Source organism: Periplaneta americana, chromosome 11 (assembly GCF_040183065.1).
Source record: "Periplaneta americana isolate PAMFEO1 chromosome 11, P.americana_PAMFEO1_priV1, whole genome shotgun sequence".
Lineage (NCBI taxonomy): Eukaryota > Metazoa > Arthropoda > Insecta > Blattodea > Blattidae > Periplaneta > Periplaneta americana.
In genome coordinates this window covers 15,492,504-15,515,395 of record NC_091127.1, presented here as the reverse complement: position 1 = coordinate 15,515,395, position 22,892 = coordinate 15,492,504, and the positions used below count along the sequence as shown (strand labels likewise).

At 36.0% G+C, this 22,892-nt stretch overlaps 1 protein-coding gene across 1 annotated transcript; it reads left to right on the top strand.

Annotated features, from left to right (window-relative positions):
- The first annotated feature begins 1,490 nt into the window (after window positions 1–1,490).
- LOC138708680 (leucine-rich repeat-containing protein 34-like) lies at window positions 1,491–21,676 on the top strand. Its single transcript, XM_069838767.1, has 7 exons — window positions 1,491–1,627; window positions 3,154–3,403; window positions 6,196–6,425; window positions 10,459–10,624; window positions 16,017–16,251; window positions 18,253–18,347; window positions 21,404–21,676. Exons 1-7 carry the CDS (start codon window positions 1,491–1,493, stop codon window positions 21,674–21,676), a joined length of 1,386 nt encoding a protein of 461 aa, XP_069694868.1.
- Window positions 21,677–22,892: the final 1,216 nt, after the last annotated feature.

Here is a 22,892-nt window from a genome sequence, read left to right as displayed (position 1 = left end):
GGAATATATTGAAAATTAACAATACCCTAATGTCCATCTTAAAGTCATTCACTATTCTGTGAAATAAAATGCAAGTGTGTGCCATAGCTTATAGTAACAATCTTATGGTAGGGATAAGTGAGTTAGCTAGCTGCAAGTGGAATCGTAGCGAGGAAGAGAAGTTTCTCAGTCCATTTTCTTCTTCCTCACGCGAAGTAGGTTTCACGAGATAACGAATGGCTATACAGACGGCACGTCGTAAAGTTACTTTTTCGGTATTAGGTATGCTGAAAATCTCAAAATTTCTTTTTTTCTCTGTACCAAAATATTTTTCTTCATACTACTTAGTAAAGACATAAAAAGTATAAAAGGGCTACGACTTTGAAAATTTGTGGACACGATTTAAAAACCTATAGGACCTATCTGCAAGATGACATAAAGTAATTCACATTATTATTATTATTATTATTATTATTATTATTATTATTATTGTTGTTGTTGTTGCAACCACAGGAAACTGACCAGTTATCTCGACTCAACATTATGTGCAATGACATCGGGTGGCAGGGAGCGCAGAAATTGGCAGAACTGGAAGATAAACTCACCCTACGTTCTCTAAGAATCAACGGTAACAAAATTGGCTCAGAGGTGAGTTTACATAGCATGAAGGATTTAGTAGCCTCGTTTATAGCTTTTCCATGTGCTAATAAAAACGATTCCTCCCTGACCTTTTGGTCTTTGTTAAGATGTTTGCCCCCTTCTCTTCCCCAATCTGCAAACAGTTTTCCACCTCTTGACCTCAATGGCGACCATAAGAGAGACATTTTTTGTATGTACGAATACCAAAGCTCTCCGACTGGCGAATTTTTGAGTATGCCTGCTTTACATACTCATGACTTTTAAGGAAACCGCAGGTTCATTGCCACCCTCACATAAGCCCGCCATCGGTCCCTATCCTGAGCAAGATTAATCCAGTCTCTACAATCACATCCCATCTACGCCTGCTTTACAGATCATTATTTAGTTACTTGAAGGAAGAAAAAAAAAAACTTTCCTCCAGTGGGAACTGCCCAGATGTATGATTCTTTCACTATATACAGAATGATTAAATTAAGTTGTATTTTTTTTTCCAAAACCATAGGTAATATTACTAAATAAAACGATCTTTTGGTCCAATACAATACTTACGACCTGTACTGGCAAATGCTATATAAAACAACTTAATCTTGATAATATTTCAAATTGAAAGTTTACTCTCGAATATAGGCCTATAGGTCTATATATCCAAAAGCGCCACAGAAATCCGAGCTGTTCTAGAATTATCCACAGCGGGACTATACATGGTATAAACGATACAAACTGCTAAAATTATACATACTGTATATCTCGATCTACTGAACATGATGTGTAGTGAAATTTTTTTTTCCTTCTATTTTTGTTTTTAATTTCTACAATATCATGTTTTTAGGATTGATAGTAGTGTGACATTTACTGTTCGAGTAAATGTGAACATGGTCAATGACATTCCGTCCAACACACGCTACCACCACCACCACCACCACCACCACCACCACCACCACCACCACCACCACCACCACCACCACCACCACCACCACCACCACAGAGAGACAACAGAGTATTCTGATTTGTAAACATATGTCACCAGATTTGCAATGTACGTGGCAAACCTAAGTAAATAACGACGGTCTACTATCATTTTCAAAAACATTAGACTCACAGGTAACATTTTTATCTAGGGAAACCACAAAAGTTAAAGAAAAATGTTCATTTCATTTAATATTCTGCCCAAGGACAGGTTTTTCACTGTAAACCCAGCTTTCTCCAGTCTTTCCTCTTTTCTGCCTTCCTCTTTGTCTCCTCATATGATCCATATGTCTTAATGTCGTCTATCATCTGATATCTTCTTCTGCCCCGAACTCTTCTCCCTTTCACCATTCCTTCCAGTGCATCCTTCAGTAGATAGTTTCTTCTCAGCCAGTGACCCAACTAATTCCTTTTTCTCTTCCTGATCAGTTTCAGCATCATTCGTTCTTCATCCACTCTTTCCAACATAGCTTTATTTCTTATTCTGTCTGTCCACTTCACACGCCCCATTCTTCTCCATATCCGCATTTCAAATGCTTCTAGTCGCTTCTCTTCACTTCGTCGTAATGTCCACGTTTCTGCCCCATACAATGCCACACTACATACAAAGCACTTCACTAGTCTCTTCCTTAGTTATTTTTTATGTATGTATGTGTATTTATTCACACTGCAATGGGTATATACCCGGTGGTAGTGGTAACTAATTACACTCAATAATGACAATAATAAACGTATTAATTAAAAATACAGTTAATAATAATACCAATAATTAATAATAATAATAATAATAATAATAATAATAATAATAGGGAATATCCTAAATTAAATGAAGCACGATCACTTAAAATAACATTTAAAATAAATCTAATTTGTATCTTAAACCTAAGTTCGAACTAAAACCTACGAGTATGATATGTTCATATCTGCACAAGTACCTTTCCACATTACAGTCATTTCGCTGTCAACTCATTCACTGCACTGGAACTACGACACATTTCACTGATTCTATCCTGATTTCACTAACACTTCAAAAACATTTCACTGTTCAAATACTTTCCACTGCCACTATAAACTATAAAGCTTCATTGACAGGAACACGTTTCACTTACACAACACACTTCACTGACACAACATAATTCTTCACTAATACAACACTTCAATAACAAAATATCATTTACACCCTTTACATACTGTGTATAATTACCGTCTATTAGTAAAGTCCAGAGGTCCGCAGAAGATGCTCCTTTTTCTATTAAAAGCTTCCTTGGCCACTGTTATCCTCTTTTTGACTTCCTGGCAGGAGCTCATGTTACTGTTTATAGTACACCCCATGTAATGGAAGCTGTCCAGTTGCTGTATTAGAATTTTTTGCTCAGTAATTTATTCCCTATCACCAGTATTTTTTAGCAGTTCATATATACATTGACTGACGCCATATTAACAGACTGATAAATTGGATTTTTTTTAATCTATCGAAAATCCAATCGAAATGACATCAGCAGAAGTGTAAATATTTAGAGAAATAGGCTTACACTAGATAGCGTTCGATAAGTTTAAAAATATTTGAAGTTTAGGACATGCACAGGGTGGTAAGTACTTGGCTCTACTGCTGGGATGCAACTCCTCCTTGCAACACCTGGATGTGGGGGAAACGGATCAGACCGCGTCGGGACTTTCATACTTGACGACAGCTCTGCGTTCTGACCGCGGCGGGAATGGCACGCTGCAGCTCCTGGATTTAAGCCGCCCGCTGCCCTCTAACAACATGCACCAAATGGAAGGTTCTCACTTGGCGGAGAGCATCGGACTCATGTTACAGGTACTAAGTTTAATGCCAAGTCATTTTATAAACTGAAGATGTAAATATTGTACCAGGAAGTGGTTATGTTATTAGCCCACTACAGAAAAGGTGATAAACTTTTATTGACTCCTGTTAATTTTTCAATAAAATTCAATTGTAACTCAATGGGTTTATTGGCAGGAACAAGACGCTTTTTTGTGACACTGAAAAAAAAAATGCAGATTTTTTTTTATATAAATCACATCTCGGGTTTCATCATTCCTTCAAGTTCTACTTGAAATGTGGGTACAGAAAATAGCCTGATGAAGCGAAAGTCTTCTGAGACTAATTCAATTCATTTCAATTCAATTTATCAGGCCGCCATTAAACATACAAGTAATACACTCGTCACTGAAAAATTAAGCTACTATGAAAACTAAGAAAATGTAATTAAATTTATTAATTAAATACAATTTCATTGGAGTTTGTGTTTGTAAACTCTCCACCAGAGTAAAAAAAAAATAGATAACCAAATATAAAATCTTGTTTTAAAACTTTTGATAGGTAAATAAGCAATATTGACTGGGAATCATCGATATTTTATCGAGTATAAAGCACTAGATCAGCCATTTTCAACCAGTGTGCCGCGAATGATTTCTCGAGGTAGTTCATGGCTCTTTGCTAGTGTTTCGACTGCCAGAGAGAATTTGACCTCCTGCGCTTCCTTTCGCACTATCCAATTTAGATCTCTGATTTTAAAAGATCCTAGTTAATACTATTTTAAAACTTAAATGCGTAATCGATCCAAACATCATTTGGATCAGAATGTTCTACAGCAGTAGCTATAAAAGCTCGAATCCTGCCGTCGGTAATCATTCACGGTTCGAACCTTTGAACTCGTCACAGCAAAAGTGAAAGACAGCCAATGTAGAATTGAATATAACATGCTCTAACAATCAGAATATGTCGACATGGTCTAACTCCATGCGAGTTGTCTTCGATCTCGTTTGTCTTAGACATATGGTATATTACAATCTGAATCCAACATTTTTCTTGTCTACTCAGGTTGTGATATTCTCATGGTAGTGTCACGAGGAATGGCATACCGTATTAAAATATCAAGAAAGTTAATTTAGATTTAGCAGAATCCAGACATAAGTTATTCAATCATTCGACTCAACATGAGTAGTGCATTTCTCAGAAATTAATTAAATGCCTCTAATTACATGTAAGTATAATAAAAAATAATGAAAAAAAAGAGATGATATTTACTGCAGTATGCTCTGATAACAACCAATGTCTTACACTTACTACAAAACAATTAATTGCAAGCACAACCGAAGTCAATAAAAGCTCGAAGGGCTTTAGTGCGATGGGTAGTTTAAATTACAGAATTAGTGATATTTGTAATCAGTAGACTTCGTTAAATTGCCACACGCAGCATGCAATCAGGTTGCCGATGTACGGTAGTATAGAGGAGGTGAGCGACCGTCCGGTCTCGCAGTATAAGCAGCTCATGTTAAGAGTTGTGACCGGTCCAAATAGATAGAGCAGCTACAGCTAATGTATACCTATGTAAGCACTTGTTTTTGCATTACTGTGGTTGGAATAGTCAAAGCTTAACATTTGTTCAGTGCAGACAAGAATTCAATCAAACATACTACAATGAGAGTGTTGCTGTTCCAAATAATTGCCTCTGGAATACTCTTACCTCCGCAGCCAGTCTTGGCCCGTTGGGGAACGTGGTTGGATGCTGTTAATTATTATACAGAACATTACGGCAAAATAATGGAGGTAATTGATGCATTGGATAGTACAGACAGTTCCGCTGTTGCAGCTGTAAAATCATTGCCTTCTGAACAGCTATTGGAAGATATTCTGTTCATTGATTCTAATTTTAAAATCGTGTCCAAAAGCATCATCCTGTTAGAATCGTCTAAATTACAACTCTCATAAGCTCTTAATATAGTGTATAAAGTATCACAAACCGTTATCCAAAATAACAATTCACTAATCTCAGAAAAAGTGAAATGTAAGTTGAGAAACGTTATTGCTAAAAATTCTGCCTATTCACAACTTCGTATTGTAAATGATGTACCATCAGGTCACGACAAGACGTCTGAAGTTGGTGTACTAAAACGTAGTGACTTTCCGTTCTTCAAATATGCACCTATTTCATCGTGTGTTGTTGAACGTACATTTTCCCAATATAAAAACTGTTTGAGTGACCATCGGAGGAGGTTCACTTTGCAGTCGCTCAAAATGTACGTAACTCTTCACTGCAATGCACATATTCAAGGATGATGTGAGTATATTACATTAAATTTTAAGAGTTAATATATCTCACTATAAAATAATTGTGTATTTACATGTTTAGACGTTTCCTACTTCAATGATCATTCATTATATTTCTTGAATGCAGGATACAGGTTTTATTGTAACCGCAGTATACTGTTCAGTGTTTACATTAGAGGCATACTCCATCCGTTGCACGCCCCTTTCTCATACAGTCTATACCGCGTGCGTAGTAAACCTTACGATTCTCGTGGTAATTCCACGAAGTCTAGTAATCAGTATTAATAGTGCAGAATGTCAGCTTTCAGAGAAAAATAATTTTAGAATTATTAACACTAAAATATTGTGATCAAATTTAAATCACTCATTCCCAACATTACGTTATTTTGACATTAGTTGTTATTGCACTAACTCAAATAAATAACTAAATAAATAAATAAATAAATAAATAAATAAATAAATAAATAAATAAATAAATAAATAAATAAAAGGCGTATGTGAAGTACTTTTCACAATATAATATATATTTCTTGCAGTATAATTGCAGTCTTAAGGAGCTTCATCTGCAGAAATTCAACTTCAATGACTCCGACATGGAGCTGATGATGATGGGATTATTACACAACCGATCGTTGCTCCTCCTCGACCTGACCTGCAACAATCTGGGAAGTGATGCGGCAGCGCTTCTGGCGGAGTACTTGCGAACTAAACCGCAATTGCGTGCATTGCTACTCGGCCATAACAACATCAGAGACCTTGGTGCGACGTGAGTTAGCTTTGTAACTCGTAGAACACTATAATTAGGTCTACAGTTGCAATAAATTGCAAGACTGTTTAGACTATGTCTCGAATTTGTGTTAGCAAAAGACGGGATCCTGGCTGAGGCGACTGTCGCCAACATCAATATTTTCATTGTTGTCACCCCTTTCCATATTTGCTCTTTACTTGAAAATATGGCCTTTTCCAAATTTAAACTTTAATAAAAGCCTTCAATTTTTGGGATGATGGTGCCTTGACATTCCTAGCGATAACATTGATGTTGAAGTTTGAATTCTAACTTTGGAAAGCTGAAGCTCTTTTGAGTGAATATTCTTAACTTACACATCAACATTTTTTGGTATTTCGACAATGTGTCCTGTTTAAGAGACAGATACCACAATGTCTCCGTAACGAGTGATCGTAGTGTTAGTTTCTATACAGTGGCGGCTCGTGATAAAATATTGCGTGTGTTCACAATTTTGTGTTCCAAAATCGAAGAGAGTTTGAAATCGTACGTTTAGCCTAATATGAAATACCATGATTCAAATATTTCACTACCGAAAAAACCGTATGTAAATTCAAAACAACATGTAATAATAATAATAATAATAATAATAATAATAATAATAATAATAATAATAATAATGAAACCCAGTCTTTTTATTTTCAATTTTTCCTGGTAAGCCATTTTACCCAGTTTTTTACTGTTCAAAATTACTTGAACAGAATTCACTGTTTACGTTTGTTAAAAATTAATACATACCACAGTGCCGTTATTTACAAAACCGTGTGTTCAGCAATATATTTTTATTCACAACACACTGATACACTATAGACTATACCAGTACTGTAATCCCATTCGCATAGATTGATTACTGTGAATACATGCCAGTAAATATTATTCTTAAATAATATACACCACATACTGATATTTAAATTCATACCACCATCACATTCAGCCAGCACGTGTTTGAAAGCCAAACTATGCTATAGTATAGTAATTCACAAACTACACTCTCGTAGTAGCACTGTACACCCACCCACATAAAGTAAAGGTTCTGACAGTGAGATGCTGACACCCATAGGCTATTAAATTTCCTCCTCGAGATATAACACGTGAACGATAGGCATCGATGCACCTGACATCTGTAGGATAGATTCACTGTTCACTTAACGCTTTGTGCTCTTGACGAGTCATAAGCGGCCAGCGAAAGACAATTTTCTCCCGCGCATGCGTGAAATTCCTGTAACCTTCTTGAAAAGAGCACGGCTTGTACGTGAACGGATGTTGCCAAGTTTACATAAGAAGTTTATGCAAGATGCGGGAAGTTTAAAATACTCGATTTTGATATTATACATCCCCACTACGTCAATACGGTATCAAAATAATAAAACTAGTCGTGTATTAATGGAAACAAGGTGTTCACGTGCTCTTGTGCTCTTATTGACGCACCGCCACTGTTTCTATACTTAAATTAATCGGTATCATGTGGGTCATCCTTCCATTTGAAGTGACCCATGAGAAGGCAAATAATTATTTTTTATAATGTATAGTGTTGTATATCATTTTAAAAGTAAATTAATGGGGAAAATGTAAATGGTAATTATTTCAATAATGTTCTTTTCGTACTTTCATAACTTGCCTTTGAAACGAGGGTAATGGGAGAAGAATAATTTATATTTAAATTGTCTCACAGTCGACAGCCCTGAATTTGACCCCCCCCCCATTACTGCAGGTGAATCATGCTAAAGCCACATGTTACCAGATAGTATGACTACGTAAAAAACACTATTTTTCAACGCAAGAAATTAAAATATTAATTTCAAAGTAGTCTTGAATATATGTCCTTATTTAATGTCACACCCGTAACAGAAAATGCAGTTGACTGTATATTCCTCAAACTTGAGGAAGATGAAGTTAAAGATATGCTCTACAAATTTTAATAAGAACTTTTCTGTATAAATCGTGAAATAAGTGTACTAAAATGGGTGAGACAATACATTTATAGATCATATTCCTTAACAATTTAATTTATCATCGTAAATTTCTGTTTTAATCATATATAATTTATAATACTACTGAGATTGTGTACCTTATCTCTTGGAATATAATGTATTTGGTTTGGATCTAGCAACAGAACTTTCAGATTTCTCGTTATTGTGATTAGCTAAATCTAAAAAGTTGAATGTGTTAAATAATGAGAGTTGATTTGTGTAAATTGTTTTAGTTACAAAGTAATTATGTTTGTGATATGTATCTTGTAATTATAGAATAATTATGTATCCTGTATGATACTCTATACTTATTAGAGTAATTCATGTGTTTATAACACCGTACAATTATAATGTTATACTTTCCCATTTTGTCACACACGTAACATCACACCCGCAACACTTTCAACAGTTTGAAAAAAATTATCACTATGCCAGAAGGTGTAAAAACACTAAATACAGAGCCCTTCTTAGAACAGATGGTTTAATAATATATAAAAATTGATTTAAGGGTTTCATTTACCAAGAGGAACAGAACTATGTCCTGAAAGACAAACAATTAGTGGAGGTAATTTTGTCACACTAGTAACAAAATGAAGAAAAAAAAAATTCTCGTCTTTGATAAATATACTGAAACTGAAACTTTCCAAGGTGGAAGAGTATAAAGACCACTATTGCTACAAAATTATAAACCATTCTGTGACAATCTGGTGAAGGTCCAAACTAATTTATATGTACTAAAGAACCTGTATTTTGTCACACCCGTAACAATGGAATGACCCATGTCATCTATTCTGCAGTGCTGTTTTGACTCCTATTTTCCAAACACTCCGTACTCGTTACTTATTGGCTTTTAAGGAACTCGGAGGTTCATTGCCGCCCTCACATAAGCCCGCCATCGGTCCCTATCCTGAGCAAGATTAATCCAGTCTCTACCATCATATCCCACCTCCCTCAAATCCATTTTAATATTATCCTTCCATCTACGTCTCGGCCTCCCTAAAGGTCTTTTTCCCTCCGGGCTCCCAACTAACACTCTACATGCATTTCTGGATTGGCCCATACGTGCTACATGCCCTGCCCATCTCAAACGTCTGGATTTAATGTTCCTAATTATGTCAGGTGAAGGATACAATGTGTGCAGCTCTGAGTTGTGTAACTTTCTCCATTCTCCTGTAACTTCATCCCTCTTAGCCCCAAATATTTTCCTAAGAACCTTATTCTCAAAAACCCTCAATCTCTGTTCCTCTCTCAAAGTGAGAGTCCAAGTTTCACAGCCATACAGAACAACCGGTAATATAACTGTTTTATAAATTCTTTCAGATTTTTTGACAGCAGACTAGATGACAAAATCTTCTCAACCGAATAATAATAGGCATTTCCCATATTTATTCTGCGTTTAATTTCTTCCCGAGTGTCATTTATATTTGTTACTGTTGCTCCAAGATACCTGAATTTTTCCACCTCTTCGAAGGATAAATCTCCAACTTTTATATTTCCATTTCGTACAATATTCTGATCACGAGACATAATCATATACTTAGTCTTTTCGGGATTTACTTCCAACCCTATACCCTTACTTGCTTCAAGTAGAATTTCTGCGTTTCCCCTAATAGTTTGTGGATTTTCTCCTAACATATTCACGTCATCCGCATAGACAAGAAGCTGAAGTAACCCGTTCAATTCCAAACCCTCTGTGTTATCCTGAACTTTCCTAATGACATATTCACTCCGTACTCGTATATGAAATAAAAGGATTCCTTAATTTCGGAAATAGTGTTCGAGATTTTTTATTAATATTGATATTGCTCAGTTTCTGAATGACCGCAAAATGTTGTCTCATTCCTGTTCTAATTTAGATGTAGGCCTTCTCCGGAATGCTGATAACGAATTTATTTATTGTAGCTTGAATCTATACTACCACAGACATGAATCTGTTAAAAGATAACTGTTAGAATTGACAAATGTTCACCAAAAATAATTTTAAACCGAAAAAATAAATTCCTGATTGAATACATTTGACTAATATATTATTGTCTTTTCCACAGAAACTTGGGGCGCGGGTTGCCTAGTTCGCGCTTGCAAATGCTGGATCTGGCGTCCAACCAGCTGACGGACGCCGGAGTGGGAGCTCTCCTGCACGTGATCAGGAAGCCTTTCAGACTCACCACGCTTTATCTCTGGGGCAACAACCTGGGCGCTGAGACTGCTTGGGTGAGTGAGTGAATTTTTCAGTACGCAACTGTACGCATTATGCGTCCGTTATGTAGACCTCACACATGTGATAGCAAATCAGAACTGTGTTTTAACTTTAGCATATGACTCTGTTCGGAGAAATAAATTATTACTAAAACTCCAGAAATTAGGTATCTCCAGCAATATGTTCAGATAGATATCAGAATTCCTTAGTCAAAGATTCATTGCCACTAAATTCAATAACTCACTTTCTAGTTACAGACAAACATATCGAGGTCTACCTCACGGCGCTGTCCTCACCACAACTTTATTCAATATTTATATAAATGACTTACCCTCACTATTAGAGGAATCAAACATGAAAACAGCACTATTTGCAGATGATATAGTTTTGTGGACTTACAGACATAGAGACAAAATTCAAAATTCTGCTCTTAAAGCTCTAAATCAACTACATGAATGGAATACATCAAATTTGATGACACTCAATTTAAGCAAAAGTAACTACCAAATATTTTCACTCGGTAAAAAAGAAAGAGAATTCAATATCCAACAATGGCCAACACCTTTCTAGGACTTATGAATCCAAATATCTTGGAGTTATTTTCGATAGTAAGTTAACATGGAGCAACCATTTGAAATACATTTCTGAAAAAGCTCGTAAAAGATTCTCCCTTCTGAAAAGACTAGCAGGAAAGAAATGGAGATGCTCTAGGAATACTTTGAACACTACATACAAAATGTTTATACAGCCAGTGCTGACATACTGCGGAGAAATTTTAATTACTTCACCTTTCATAAACGACATAGAATATGTTCAAAACCAAGCTCTCAGACTCATTACTGGTGGAATCAAAACAACTCCAATAGATTCTATGAGATTCCTCACTAATATTAACAGCATCAAAATGACAATAGAAGAAAAAGCACTGATTCAATATGAAAAACTTATCAGATTACCAGGAAACAATTGGCATTCATACAGTCCTCTCTGTAGATTGAAAACTGAAAAAAGTTTCATATTCATTGTTCAAGAATTAAAACATAAAATCAATATCTCGAATTTCAAAGAAAACTTACAAATTAAACCAAACCCTTTAACTCTATTAAATATAGAATATAATCTAAATTTAACAGAAGAAATACTGAAATCAGAAGTAAACACTGAAATACTAAAACAATTGTCTTTAGAGACAATTAATATTAGGTACCCTCCACAAAACTGGCTTCATTTATACACCGACAGATCCTTGATCTCCAGAGAACAAGGTGCCAGTGCAGGTGTTACGTGCTGTCTCTTCTCACTTTATAGATCTCCTGGATATGGAACAACAAGTTTTGATGGAGAAATCATTGCAATAAGTGAAAGTCTCAGGAATCTACTAAGCCATATCAATAAATTTAGGAAAGCAGTTATATTGTCAGACTCCAAAGCAGCTGTTCTATCAATAGTCTCTAAACACACACCTTCATCTCAAACAGCAGAAATAACTAAAATGCTCTCTCAATTAATATCACTCAATAAAAGAATTGTATTCCAATGAATACCATCCCACTGTGGAATCCTGGGAAACTAGAATGCGGATGCTTTAGCAAAGAAGGGCAGCACTGCTACTTACAGACCTGTTGCTAAATCTACGTATTACTCTGTGAAAAGATTTATTATTAGACTTCAACAAACAAAATTTGATAACACAATCCCAAGGGAAAAAATGGAACTCTCTGCATCAAAATACAGTTAGTTCCCGACTTACCATGGAAATCGTCTGTAGCTGCATTTAGATTGGCAACAGGCCATGACTGTTTGGCCAAACACCTGCATAGAATTGGAATGTATCAGTCCCTTAACTGCCCATTGTGCAACTCAAACCAAGAAATGGATTCGGAACACCTCAAAATCTGTGCTTCATTGGCTGGCCATGATAATATCTTTGAAAAATATTGGAGTGCAAGAGGTCAAATGACTTTATTGTCAAACGCCTGGCATTAGAAAACAACAACATATTTTCTGGGAATACAATACATTTCTAGCTGTTGGAATAGTGATAACTAGGGGGCGGATGTTGATGAAAAGTAATCTTATTTTTCACATTAGGACGATGTTTATTCATATAGAAATCCTTTCTATGTTAATATCAACCTAAAAAAAATAATTTCTTATATTGATTTTTTGCATTTCTTGACTTTTTTGAACTAAGAGGTAATTTTTACATTTTTTCGGCATTTTTTTGGGTCATTTTTAATATTATGAAGGACTTTTAGATCATTTTGAATGCATTTTACTTCCTTCTTTACATATAGGCCTGTTAAATCTTTTTCTAAGCAAACAGATCAGTAGTAGACCCTACTAGTATCTACTGAATAAGTGAATAACAGTGAAGTTTGAGTTTTATAGTTTGGATAAAACTCTGAAGTCCAACCCTCATTTCACTGAAGGCTTCGCCAGCGAATAAGGATTATAAAGAATGGACACTTCGCGTCGGTACCTTTGATGTAGCCGGACTGATTTCAATGACCTTCAAGCCAGCTAAAGCGTGAGATTCTGCTTTCTCTCTAGAGTTGGCGCTGACATCACACCAGCTAGCAGTCGACACAGCGGAAATATAACACATATAATTAATACATCTAGGTACATTATGTACTCTAATAAAATAAATTGGATCCATAAAATAATAAATCCGTCATTAACTGTAATGTCTAGACTCTAGAGTTCCTTTATAATGAGAGTTGAGACGTTGACCCCAACAACAATTAAAATATGTTATGATTTGATAGCACTGAACATGGAAAAAGAAAACTCTTATGAGAAGTAAAACCATATAGCTATATTATATTATATACAAATATTAAACGAATTTTATACATAATTTTATAATGTATTATATTATTTTAAAGCTACGGTTTGGCTACGACGATCTTCGTCGAACGAACATCGCTGGCGATCTTCGCTGGGATTCTGTCTATATATGTAGGCGATGTTTGAATCCTGTGTCTCAACTCTATTTTCAATTATTATCTTAGCCTATGCTCGATTACACTAATCTCTAGCGCTTGAAAGTAGAACTAAACGCTGGCGCACAGAGAAACAAAAAACACAGGAAAATTCGCTCAGTGTCCATTCTTTATAATCCCTATTCGCTGGCTTCACCTCGTACAACAGAAGTAGGCCGAATATAAAATGCTTGACAACAGCTTAGTTTAAGAGAGGGCTTTGACCGCTACTGTTCTTTCGTTGGTACGAGGGTGTCTTTAGACTTCATGTTTCGAAGGGGGGAAACTTCCATAGTTTCCTGGACAACAGGACGTTGTGTCCCCAATATGGTTCGGAAGGAATGTACGTACTACAGTAGACAGTATTTTATCACAAAATATTGCAAGAATGCACGCTGTGCCCACAATTTTTGTCATTTACACTTCCCATCTGGAAGGTCTGGTAACAAAAGTGAAGAACGGAAGGAGGAGGAGGCGGAGAATGAAGGCACTGACATGGACCTCCCCTGATTTAAACATATTGTAAACCCTAATTAAAATCTATAGTTTTCCCTTAGAACTTTCATTTTGTTGCATGCTCTTTTTCTTCATCTTAGTCAAATTCCTGGAAGTTGCCTCCTCTCTCCGACATTTGCAGGGCAGTCATTGAATCAAGGTGATTAATTTTTAAGAAGTTGTGGTCTAGTACGGTGAATAATGTATCAATGTCATTTTCTTCTAATTTCATGTAATTTTTCCATTATTTTAAGGGCATTTTATTGATCATTTTAAATAAATTTGTAGGTCATCAACATCCGCCCCCTAGTGATAGGCCTAACTGAACAAGTAAAAATTGGGTAATGAGATTGGAAGTATTTTCTAGAGGAGACATATTCCCATACTTCCAATTATGACCCCCTTTAAGGGGAGAGGGTGGTATTTTTTGGTGAAAAATGAGTGAATTAAAAAAAAAATTGTCTTTAAAATACCCTGTGATATGTGTGGAATGCATAGCATAACATTTTGTGGGTATTTGTGCCCTTACCGCATGTTGAGTCGCCATTATTAAACTTCCTGCGTTATGGATTTTTAAATCACTCGACAACTTTTATTGTTGTTTCCGGTAAATGAATTTTCAAATTTTTTCCCCTTAAAATACAGTTTGATATTTGTGGAATGCATTGCATAACACTTTGTGGGTATTTGTGTCCTTATCGGATGTTGAATCGTCATTTTTAAACTTCCTGCGCTATGGATTTTTAAATCCACTTTTATCGGTTTCCAGTAACTTCATTTTTTTTGCTACATTGCCAGACAAAAATGGATATAATTTCTGAACTATTAAAGATACATGCATGAAACTTAGAACACACATTCTTTAGACTGTTAGGAAACTTCTCTATAACAGAATTTTGTTAATTTATTTAATTTTAAAATTACGTCCGTTTGTTTGCAAGAAAGAAAATAAAAAAAATTATTAAACTTTAATTGTTTATTTTACAAACGTAGGGACTAACATAAAAATTCTGTTACAGATAGTTTGTAGAACATGGTTTTGCAAATACATTGCAAAAACCGTTTGAATCTATCTTTAAAAACAGTTTAGATATATCGGTTTTAGTACAATCCTGCATTGGGTATTTTTTTCAAATTTGGGCCCCCAAATAATTTTTTTTTTTCAAAATATTTATTTTTGGTTGAGTTGCTACAGCTATGAGCTCTCTACATATAAAAAATTAATATTTTACACCAAATAGGAAATAGTACATTATGCAACGAACCTATAATGGTAGTAATTAAGACGCGAGGATGTTTATGAAACTCGCTTGCGCTCGTTTCATAATTTTCATACGAGCGTCTTAATTACCATTATAGGCAAGTTTCATACGACTTTTTATGCTCGACCATATTTCTAACTTGAAATTATTCATAAGTATTCTTGTTATTGTTATGTGAGTGAGTGGAATAGCCTACCTCATGAATTGTGAGATGTGCGCAGACGAAAGTATTGATTTTTTCCGGAAAACTAACGTCGACGACCTTGATATATAATCTAGAGAGTAAGATAAACATTAGTCTTGATATAACCTTGAAATTGAATTCGACATTGAAAAACGAGATGACAAATTGAATTTATTTGAATATTATTTACAATTAACGCTAATTATTATAGTAACAGAACATATCCTTCTGCGACAGTATTGGATTTCCAGCCTCCGTGACCTTTCGATAGTTGTCTTTCGATTGCATATCCGAGAATAATCGAAAACCTGAATTTTAATGAATAGGTGTACTTTAATGACATGCATTAAAGGACTGCTACTACATTTAATTACTACATTTCGGCATGGTCGAGTATAAAAAGTTTTATAAAATACCATCCTCTCCCCTTAAAAGTGTGTCTACATATAAATATAATGCAGAGTTGTTGGTGTTGCAGACATTACGGCGCATGCTGTGCTCGGGGTTGCTGACACAGGACTCGCTGGATGTCATGGTTCAGAAGGTGGACCGCGAGCTTAGAGTGGTCCGCAATCCTGTGGATCGCTCTCGACACGTTTACTACTGCGTCGGGGACTACGGGTTCCCACCCCCCATACGCCTGCCGGGGACTCCGATACCAGATCGCGTTCCTACGCAACGCATCATTCCTCGCATGCAACGCTCCAAAATTGGTAACTACAAGCCACTGTTCGTTAAGCCATCTCGCTGGACATCGGTACTGAAGCTCACAATGAAAATGATACATCTCTGCATTTAGAAACAAATCTGAGATTACAGAGTTCCTAAATAGAAACATACCATTATTCATAGTTTTCTGTCTGAGGACAGTCTTTCACTGCAAACCCAGCATTCTCCAGTCTTTCCTATTTTCCGCCTCTTTGTCTCCGCATACTTACTTACTGCTTTCTAAGGAACCCGAGATTCATTGCCTCCCTCACATGAGCCCGCCATTGGTCCCTATCCTGAGCAAGATTAATCCAGTCACTATCATCATATCCCACCTCCCTCAAATCCATTTTAATATCTTCCCATCTACGTCTCGGCCTCCCTAAAGGTTTTTTTCCCTCCGGCCTCCCAACTAACACTCTATATGCATTTCTGGATTCGCCCATACGTGCTACATGCCCTGCCCATCTCAATCGTTTGGATTTAATGTTCCTAATTATGTCAGGTGAAGAATACAATGCGTTCAGTTTTGTGTTGTGTAACTTTCTCCATTCTCCTGTAACGTCATCCCGCTTAGCCCCAAACATTTTCCTAAGCACCTTATTCTCAAACACCCTTAACCCATGTTCCTCTCTCAAAGTGAGAGTCCAAGTTTCACAACCATACAGAACAACCGGTAATATAACTGTTTTATAAATTCTAACTTTAAGATTTTTTGACAGCAGACTGGATGATCAAAGCTTCTCAACCGAATAATAACAGGCATTTCCCATATTTATTCTGTGTTTAATTTCCTCCCGAGTATCATTTATATTTGTTACTGTTGCTCCCAGATATTTGAACTTCTCCACCTCTTCAAAAGATAAATTTCCAATTTTTATATTTCCATTTCGTACAATATTCTCGTCACGAGACATAATCATATACTTTGTCTTTTCGGGATTTACTTCCAAACCTATCTCTTTACTTGCTTCCAGTAAAATTCCCGTGTTTTCCCTAATCGTTTGTGGATTTTCTCCTAACATATTCACGTCATCCGCATAGACAGCAGCTGATGTAACCCGTTCAATTCCAAACCCTGTCTGTTATCCGGAACTTTCCTAATGGCATATTCTAGAGCAAAGTTAAAAAGTAGAGGTGATAGTGCATCTCCTTGCTTTAGCCCGCAGTGAATTGGAAACGCATCTGTCAGAATCTGACCTATACGAACTCTGCTGTATGTTTCACTGAGACACATTTTAATTAATCGGACTAGTTTCTTGGGAATACCAAATTCAATAAGAATATCATATAAAACTTCTCTCTTAACCGAGTCATATGCCTTTTTGAAATCTATCTTTGTCTCCGCATATGATCCATATATCTTAATGTCGTCTATCATCTGGTATCTTCTTCTACCCCGAACTCTTCTCCCGTTCACCATTCCTTCCAGTGAATCCTTCAGTAGGCAGTTTCTTCTCAGCCAGTGACCCAACCAATTCATTATCCTTTTTCCGATCAGTTTCAGCATTATTCTTTCTTCATCCACTCTTTCCAACACAGCTTCATTTCTTATTCTGTCTGTCCACTTCATATGCTCCATATCCACATTTCAAATGCTTCCATTCGCTTGTCTTTACTTCGTCGTAATGTCATGTTTCTGCCCCATATGTCACACTCCACACAAAACACTTTACTAATCTCTTCCTTGGTTCTTTTCTCAGAGGTCCGCAGAAGATGCTCCTTTTTCTATTAAAAGCTTCCTTTGCCATTGCTATCATTCATTTAACTTCCTGGCAGCAGCTCTTGTTACAGCTTATAGTACACCCCAAATATTTGAAGATGTCCACTTGCTCTACTGCCTCATTAGCAGAAAAGATCGACAAGGTTGCAGTGCTGGTTTGTAGAGATCCTTCCCCCAATTATTATATTAGTATCAATATACGCATATACAATGCTATACGCTGCTATGAATTTGTGTCAATAGCATGCTAACCAAGGCGTTTGGCTTCGTATCTCGGTTGCAGATGCCAGATATCCTAAAAAGGAGTTGGATCATTCCATGAAGTTGGGTAGAGAACTTGCTATACATGAGTCGAAAGTTGAAACTGACACAACAAAGGTACGTTGGATTAGTAGAAGTGATTATGGTGATAATTATAATGATAAGAGAAAAACATAATATATTTAAAATATTAGAAAATGATTAAGCAAAAGTGTACTTGGATTGAAATGCATTCACGTATGGAACCGTTTACTTATCAAACCACACGTTACAAAATTTGAACGATATTAATAAAAAAGTGTATTCTAAAGATGTAACAATCCCAAACGCAGTAAAATTTAGTCTAAATCAGCCATTTCCAACCAATGTGCCGCGGCAAACTATACTTCGTTCCATAATGTCTGACAGGCGATATAAACATTGCCGGCAGAAAGAGAGAAAAGGATAACTGCTATTCAACCAATGGCAGGCGTCCTGTTTTGAAGCTGGGCGGTCTGAAGCGTTCTACTGCCTACCAATTTCAAGATAAGCGTGGAATGATGCCTCTGCCATTGGTTGAATAGCAATTATATCCTCCTCTTCATATGAGCACATGTTAAACGCTCTGTTCCTTCAGTTCATATCGGATGTTATGTTACCCCAGAGGACCTATACTGATGAGACGTAATAAAAATCCATGAATTTCGGAAACAGCTGGTTAGGACTTTTTGCCTTGGTTCATTGTCCACTACTCACCCCTGCAGTTTGTACTTGTAATTGGACGGAGTTACGCAATAAGAGACCAAGCGCCAAACATCTGTTTCGAGATATTGGCCATTGAAATAAATCTGTTTTTTTTTATAAAATTTTTTTATGCAAGAAGTATTATAACATTCATACTATTACAAAAAATAGCACAAATAATACTAAAAAAGGCTGACCGATTTTTAATAAGTGACCAGCAGTTGAATTAATATTTCAGAGCAAAATAAATAAATGAATTTTATGCAATAAACGAATTTTTGCTTATAAATAGCAGCAAAATTCAGATATCGCATCCTTGATTCTTTCCGAGTTAAATTAGCCTGCCATCAACAGATTTGTGCAAATATCTCTCTTTCTTTTTTTTTTAAATTGTCGGTTGTTCTATTATTCCGTAACTCCGTCCAATTATAAAACACTCTGTATACAACGAATACATCAACAACTTTACGGTTTATACTTTTTTCTATCTATTTGTTCTCAAAATAGTTGTATCTTGGATTCGATCTCCAAACTGATTAAAGTACTATTTATCTACCATTGGGAGAAAAAATTAGTTTTTATCCATATTTTAAAAATTCATTTTTCCCTGATTACTTGACACATAATTAAGGATTTTCACACAAAATATACCCCTCAAATATTTTTGGGAGGCCAGGAGAACAATTTTTAAAACGAAAACTAAAATTTGTTTGTTTCATTCCTTGGCCTACAGTTTTTATGTTAAAACAAAATTTCTTTCACTGTCTTACTCCTAAAAGAACTCAGAATAAGTTGTGAAAACAGCTTTCCTCCCATCTTATCTAAAATAGACTTAAGGACTTTACTAAAAGGCAGTATATTTTACACACTATGTAAAGGGTGTAATTGATGTTTTGTTATTTGAAGTGTAGTATCAGTGAAGAAGTGTGTTGTATCAGTGAAGTGTGTTTGTGTCAGTAAAGTTTCATAGTTTATAGTGGTAGAGTAAAGTATTTGAACAATGAAATGTTTTTTGAAGTGTTAGTGAAATCAGGATAGAATCAGTGAAATGTGTCGTAGTTCCAGTGCAGTGAGTGAGTTGACAGCGAAATAAGTGTAGTGCTGAAAGGTACTTGTGCAGGTATGGACATATCATACTCGTGGGTTTTAGTTCGAACTTAGGGTTAAGACACAAATTAGAATTACTTTAAATGTCATTTTAAGTGATCGTGCTTCATTTAATTTAGGATGCTCCGTGTTAATATTATTATTATATTATTGTTATTATTATTTATATTTATTTGCTATTAATTTCCGGATCCTCGTGGTCATCCTTAATTAAGGCCGGACTATTTATTTCTCTCTCTCTCTCTCTCGCTTATTATTAGCATTATTATCAATTTATTATTAAATGTATTTATTAATTGTGTTTATTATTAAATGCCATTGAGTGTAATTAGTTACCACTGCCACTGGGTATTTACCCATTTGCAGTGTGAATAAATAATAATAATTATATATATATATATATATATATATATATATATATATATATATATACATCTTATCGCATTAAGGAAAAACGTCATTTTATTTTCTGAAAATTTCAAACATAAAAATAAAAATTTGAGATCTTGGAGTTTTAAATTAACTTTCTTAAGCAATAGGACACTGTTTTAGTTTGGTACTTAGCTACGTTAATCAGCTTCATTTTGGTGCAAGAATGATGAAATATCTCAAATCTAAGTACATTTTGTGTTAACATTAATGTTGTAAAATGCTATAAAACTGAACATGAAAAAAATGTAACCAAACATACAGCTTCCTGACTATGAAAAATAATACAATCAAACTATACCGCCAGGCCAAATTCTAATTGTTATTACACGAAAAATATATAACATTAACAGAATGTGACGCATTGACACTTGCAGAACTCCATTTCCGGTTTAAAGAAAGCGTGCTTCCGGTCAATAAAAACTGAGATAATTAATTAAGCAAACATCATAGAGACAAAACTGATATGTTTTTGAAAACTAGAAAGTTCAAGATTTCAGATGACGAAAATAAAAAAAAAAGTTTTAAGGAAAACAAAAAATTGAGGGTAGATGAGTACCTTAAATACGCTAGAATGCAATAATAATCGCTCCATGCAGAAAGGGCTTCAGTCCAGCACATAAAACAATTTTTTTTTGGTCATTTAAGAAACTTCAAAGTCTGTAAGGCCATTCTTGCTAGGTCAATAAACAACCGTGATTTTTTTCATAAGCTTTGAACTCGTAATATAGTCTACAGAAGGTTTTTATTTTAATTTTCTTAAAACTAGGTGTAAGGGACTGAAGTCCTTTCTACATGGGGCGATTCAATTATTACATGCAGTTCTGGTAACATGTGGGGGATATTAACCATACATTCTATTCTCTACATTCTGTTTCATTTGATATTGTTAACATCAATGAATAATTTTATAGGAGAGAGAAGAAAGTATGGAGACAGCCAACATGCATCAGATGGAAGAACTGTTAAAGCCCAAGTTAGAGTGTTCGGCGGGAATGTTACCAGAGCGCTCTGAAGAGAAGCTCCCCGGGACAAACGATTCGACCCCTCACTGGTCAACCACGTCGCTGGCTATGAGTGTGCGAATACCCGCCTCCGAGACGGACATTTGGATGGAATCAGGCAGTGAGGATATGTTTGTAACGGTCTCGATGTTTAGCGATTCATACCGGGTGAATGCACTGTAGAGAAACCGCAACGCGGCGACCAGGCTCTCGGCCTAGCCGAACATCCCCAAAACATGTACAGTAGCGTGCAAATTAATCTGAACAACGTAATTACTTATGCAAAACACTCAAACGGGATAAAAAAAGGATCTAAGACTTACCTCAGTAATCTATGTGGTCTCCCTTGTTCCTAATAACAGCTCTGAGACGATTTGGCAGGTTTCCAATAATTTCCCACAAATATTCTTCATTTCTTCATCGCGAAACCATACACCAATGAGGGCAGAAATCATCTTCTCCTTTGTAGAACAATCCATTTTTTGCATTCTTCTTTTGCAAATCGACCACAAGTTCTCAATGGGGTTGATGTCGGGTAAGTTGCCTGGCCAGGGGAGTACCTGAATATTCTTCTTGTTGAAGAATTCTGTAGTTTTTCGAGACGTATGGCATGGTGCCATACCTCTGCCATCCGGAAATGATTTTTGCAGCTGGGGTACGATTCTGGTTACCAATAAGTGAATATATTTGTCAGAATTCATCATTCCCTTGATAGGTATTAATGCTCCAGGCCCTTCATGTGTAAAACAACCCCAAAACATTACTTTAGGGGGGTATTTGGGTGCTTGTCGGAGATGAGCTGCTGTTACTTTTTCGGATCCTTTCCGTACGTAAGAAACACGGTGGCCGTGGACCTCGAAATGAGACTCATCGGAAAAAAGTACATTCTTCCAGTCATTCACTGTCCAGTGTTGATGTAATTTTGCCCACATTAAGCGTTTTTGCACATAACAGGGGTTAGCAGTTGCTTCTTCATAGGCTTACGAGTCCTTCGTCCAGCTTCCAAAAGCCTACGCCGCACTGTTGTGACGTGAATATTCGCCCCAGTGGTAGCCATTAACTCGCGGGTTAAGTCGACAGCAGTTAGTCTAGGATTTAATTTACTTTTCCTGACAATTAAACGATCATCCGCAGGTGAAGTCTTCCTTTTCCGGCCACAGTTTCCTTTTTTCTGGGGTGTGATGGATCCAGTCTCCCTGTATCGTTTTATGATCGAATTAACAGTAGCCAAACCGATGTGACATTCTGCAGCAATTTGCCTCTGTGTGATAGAAGAATGCTCTGCTAATGTTATAATTTTAGACCGTTTTCGTGGAGTTGTATCCATTTGTGAAGACGACAGAATGTACACAGGATTGCAGTGTTAAGTCTTCAACACAACTGAAATGCTTATAAGTAC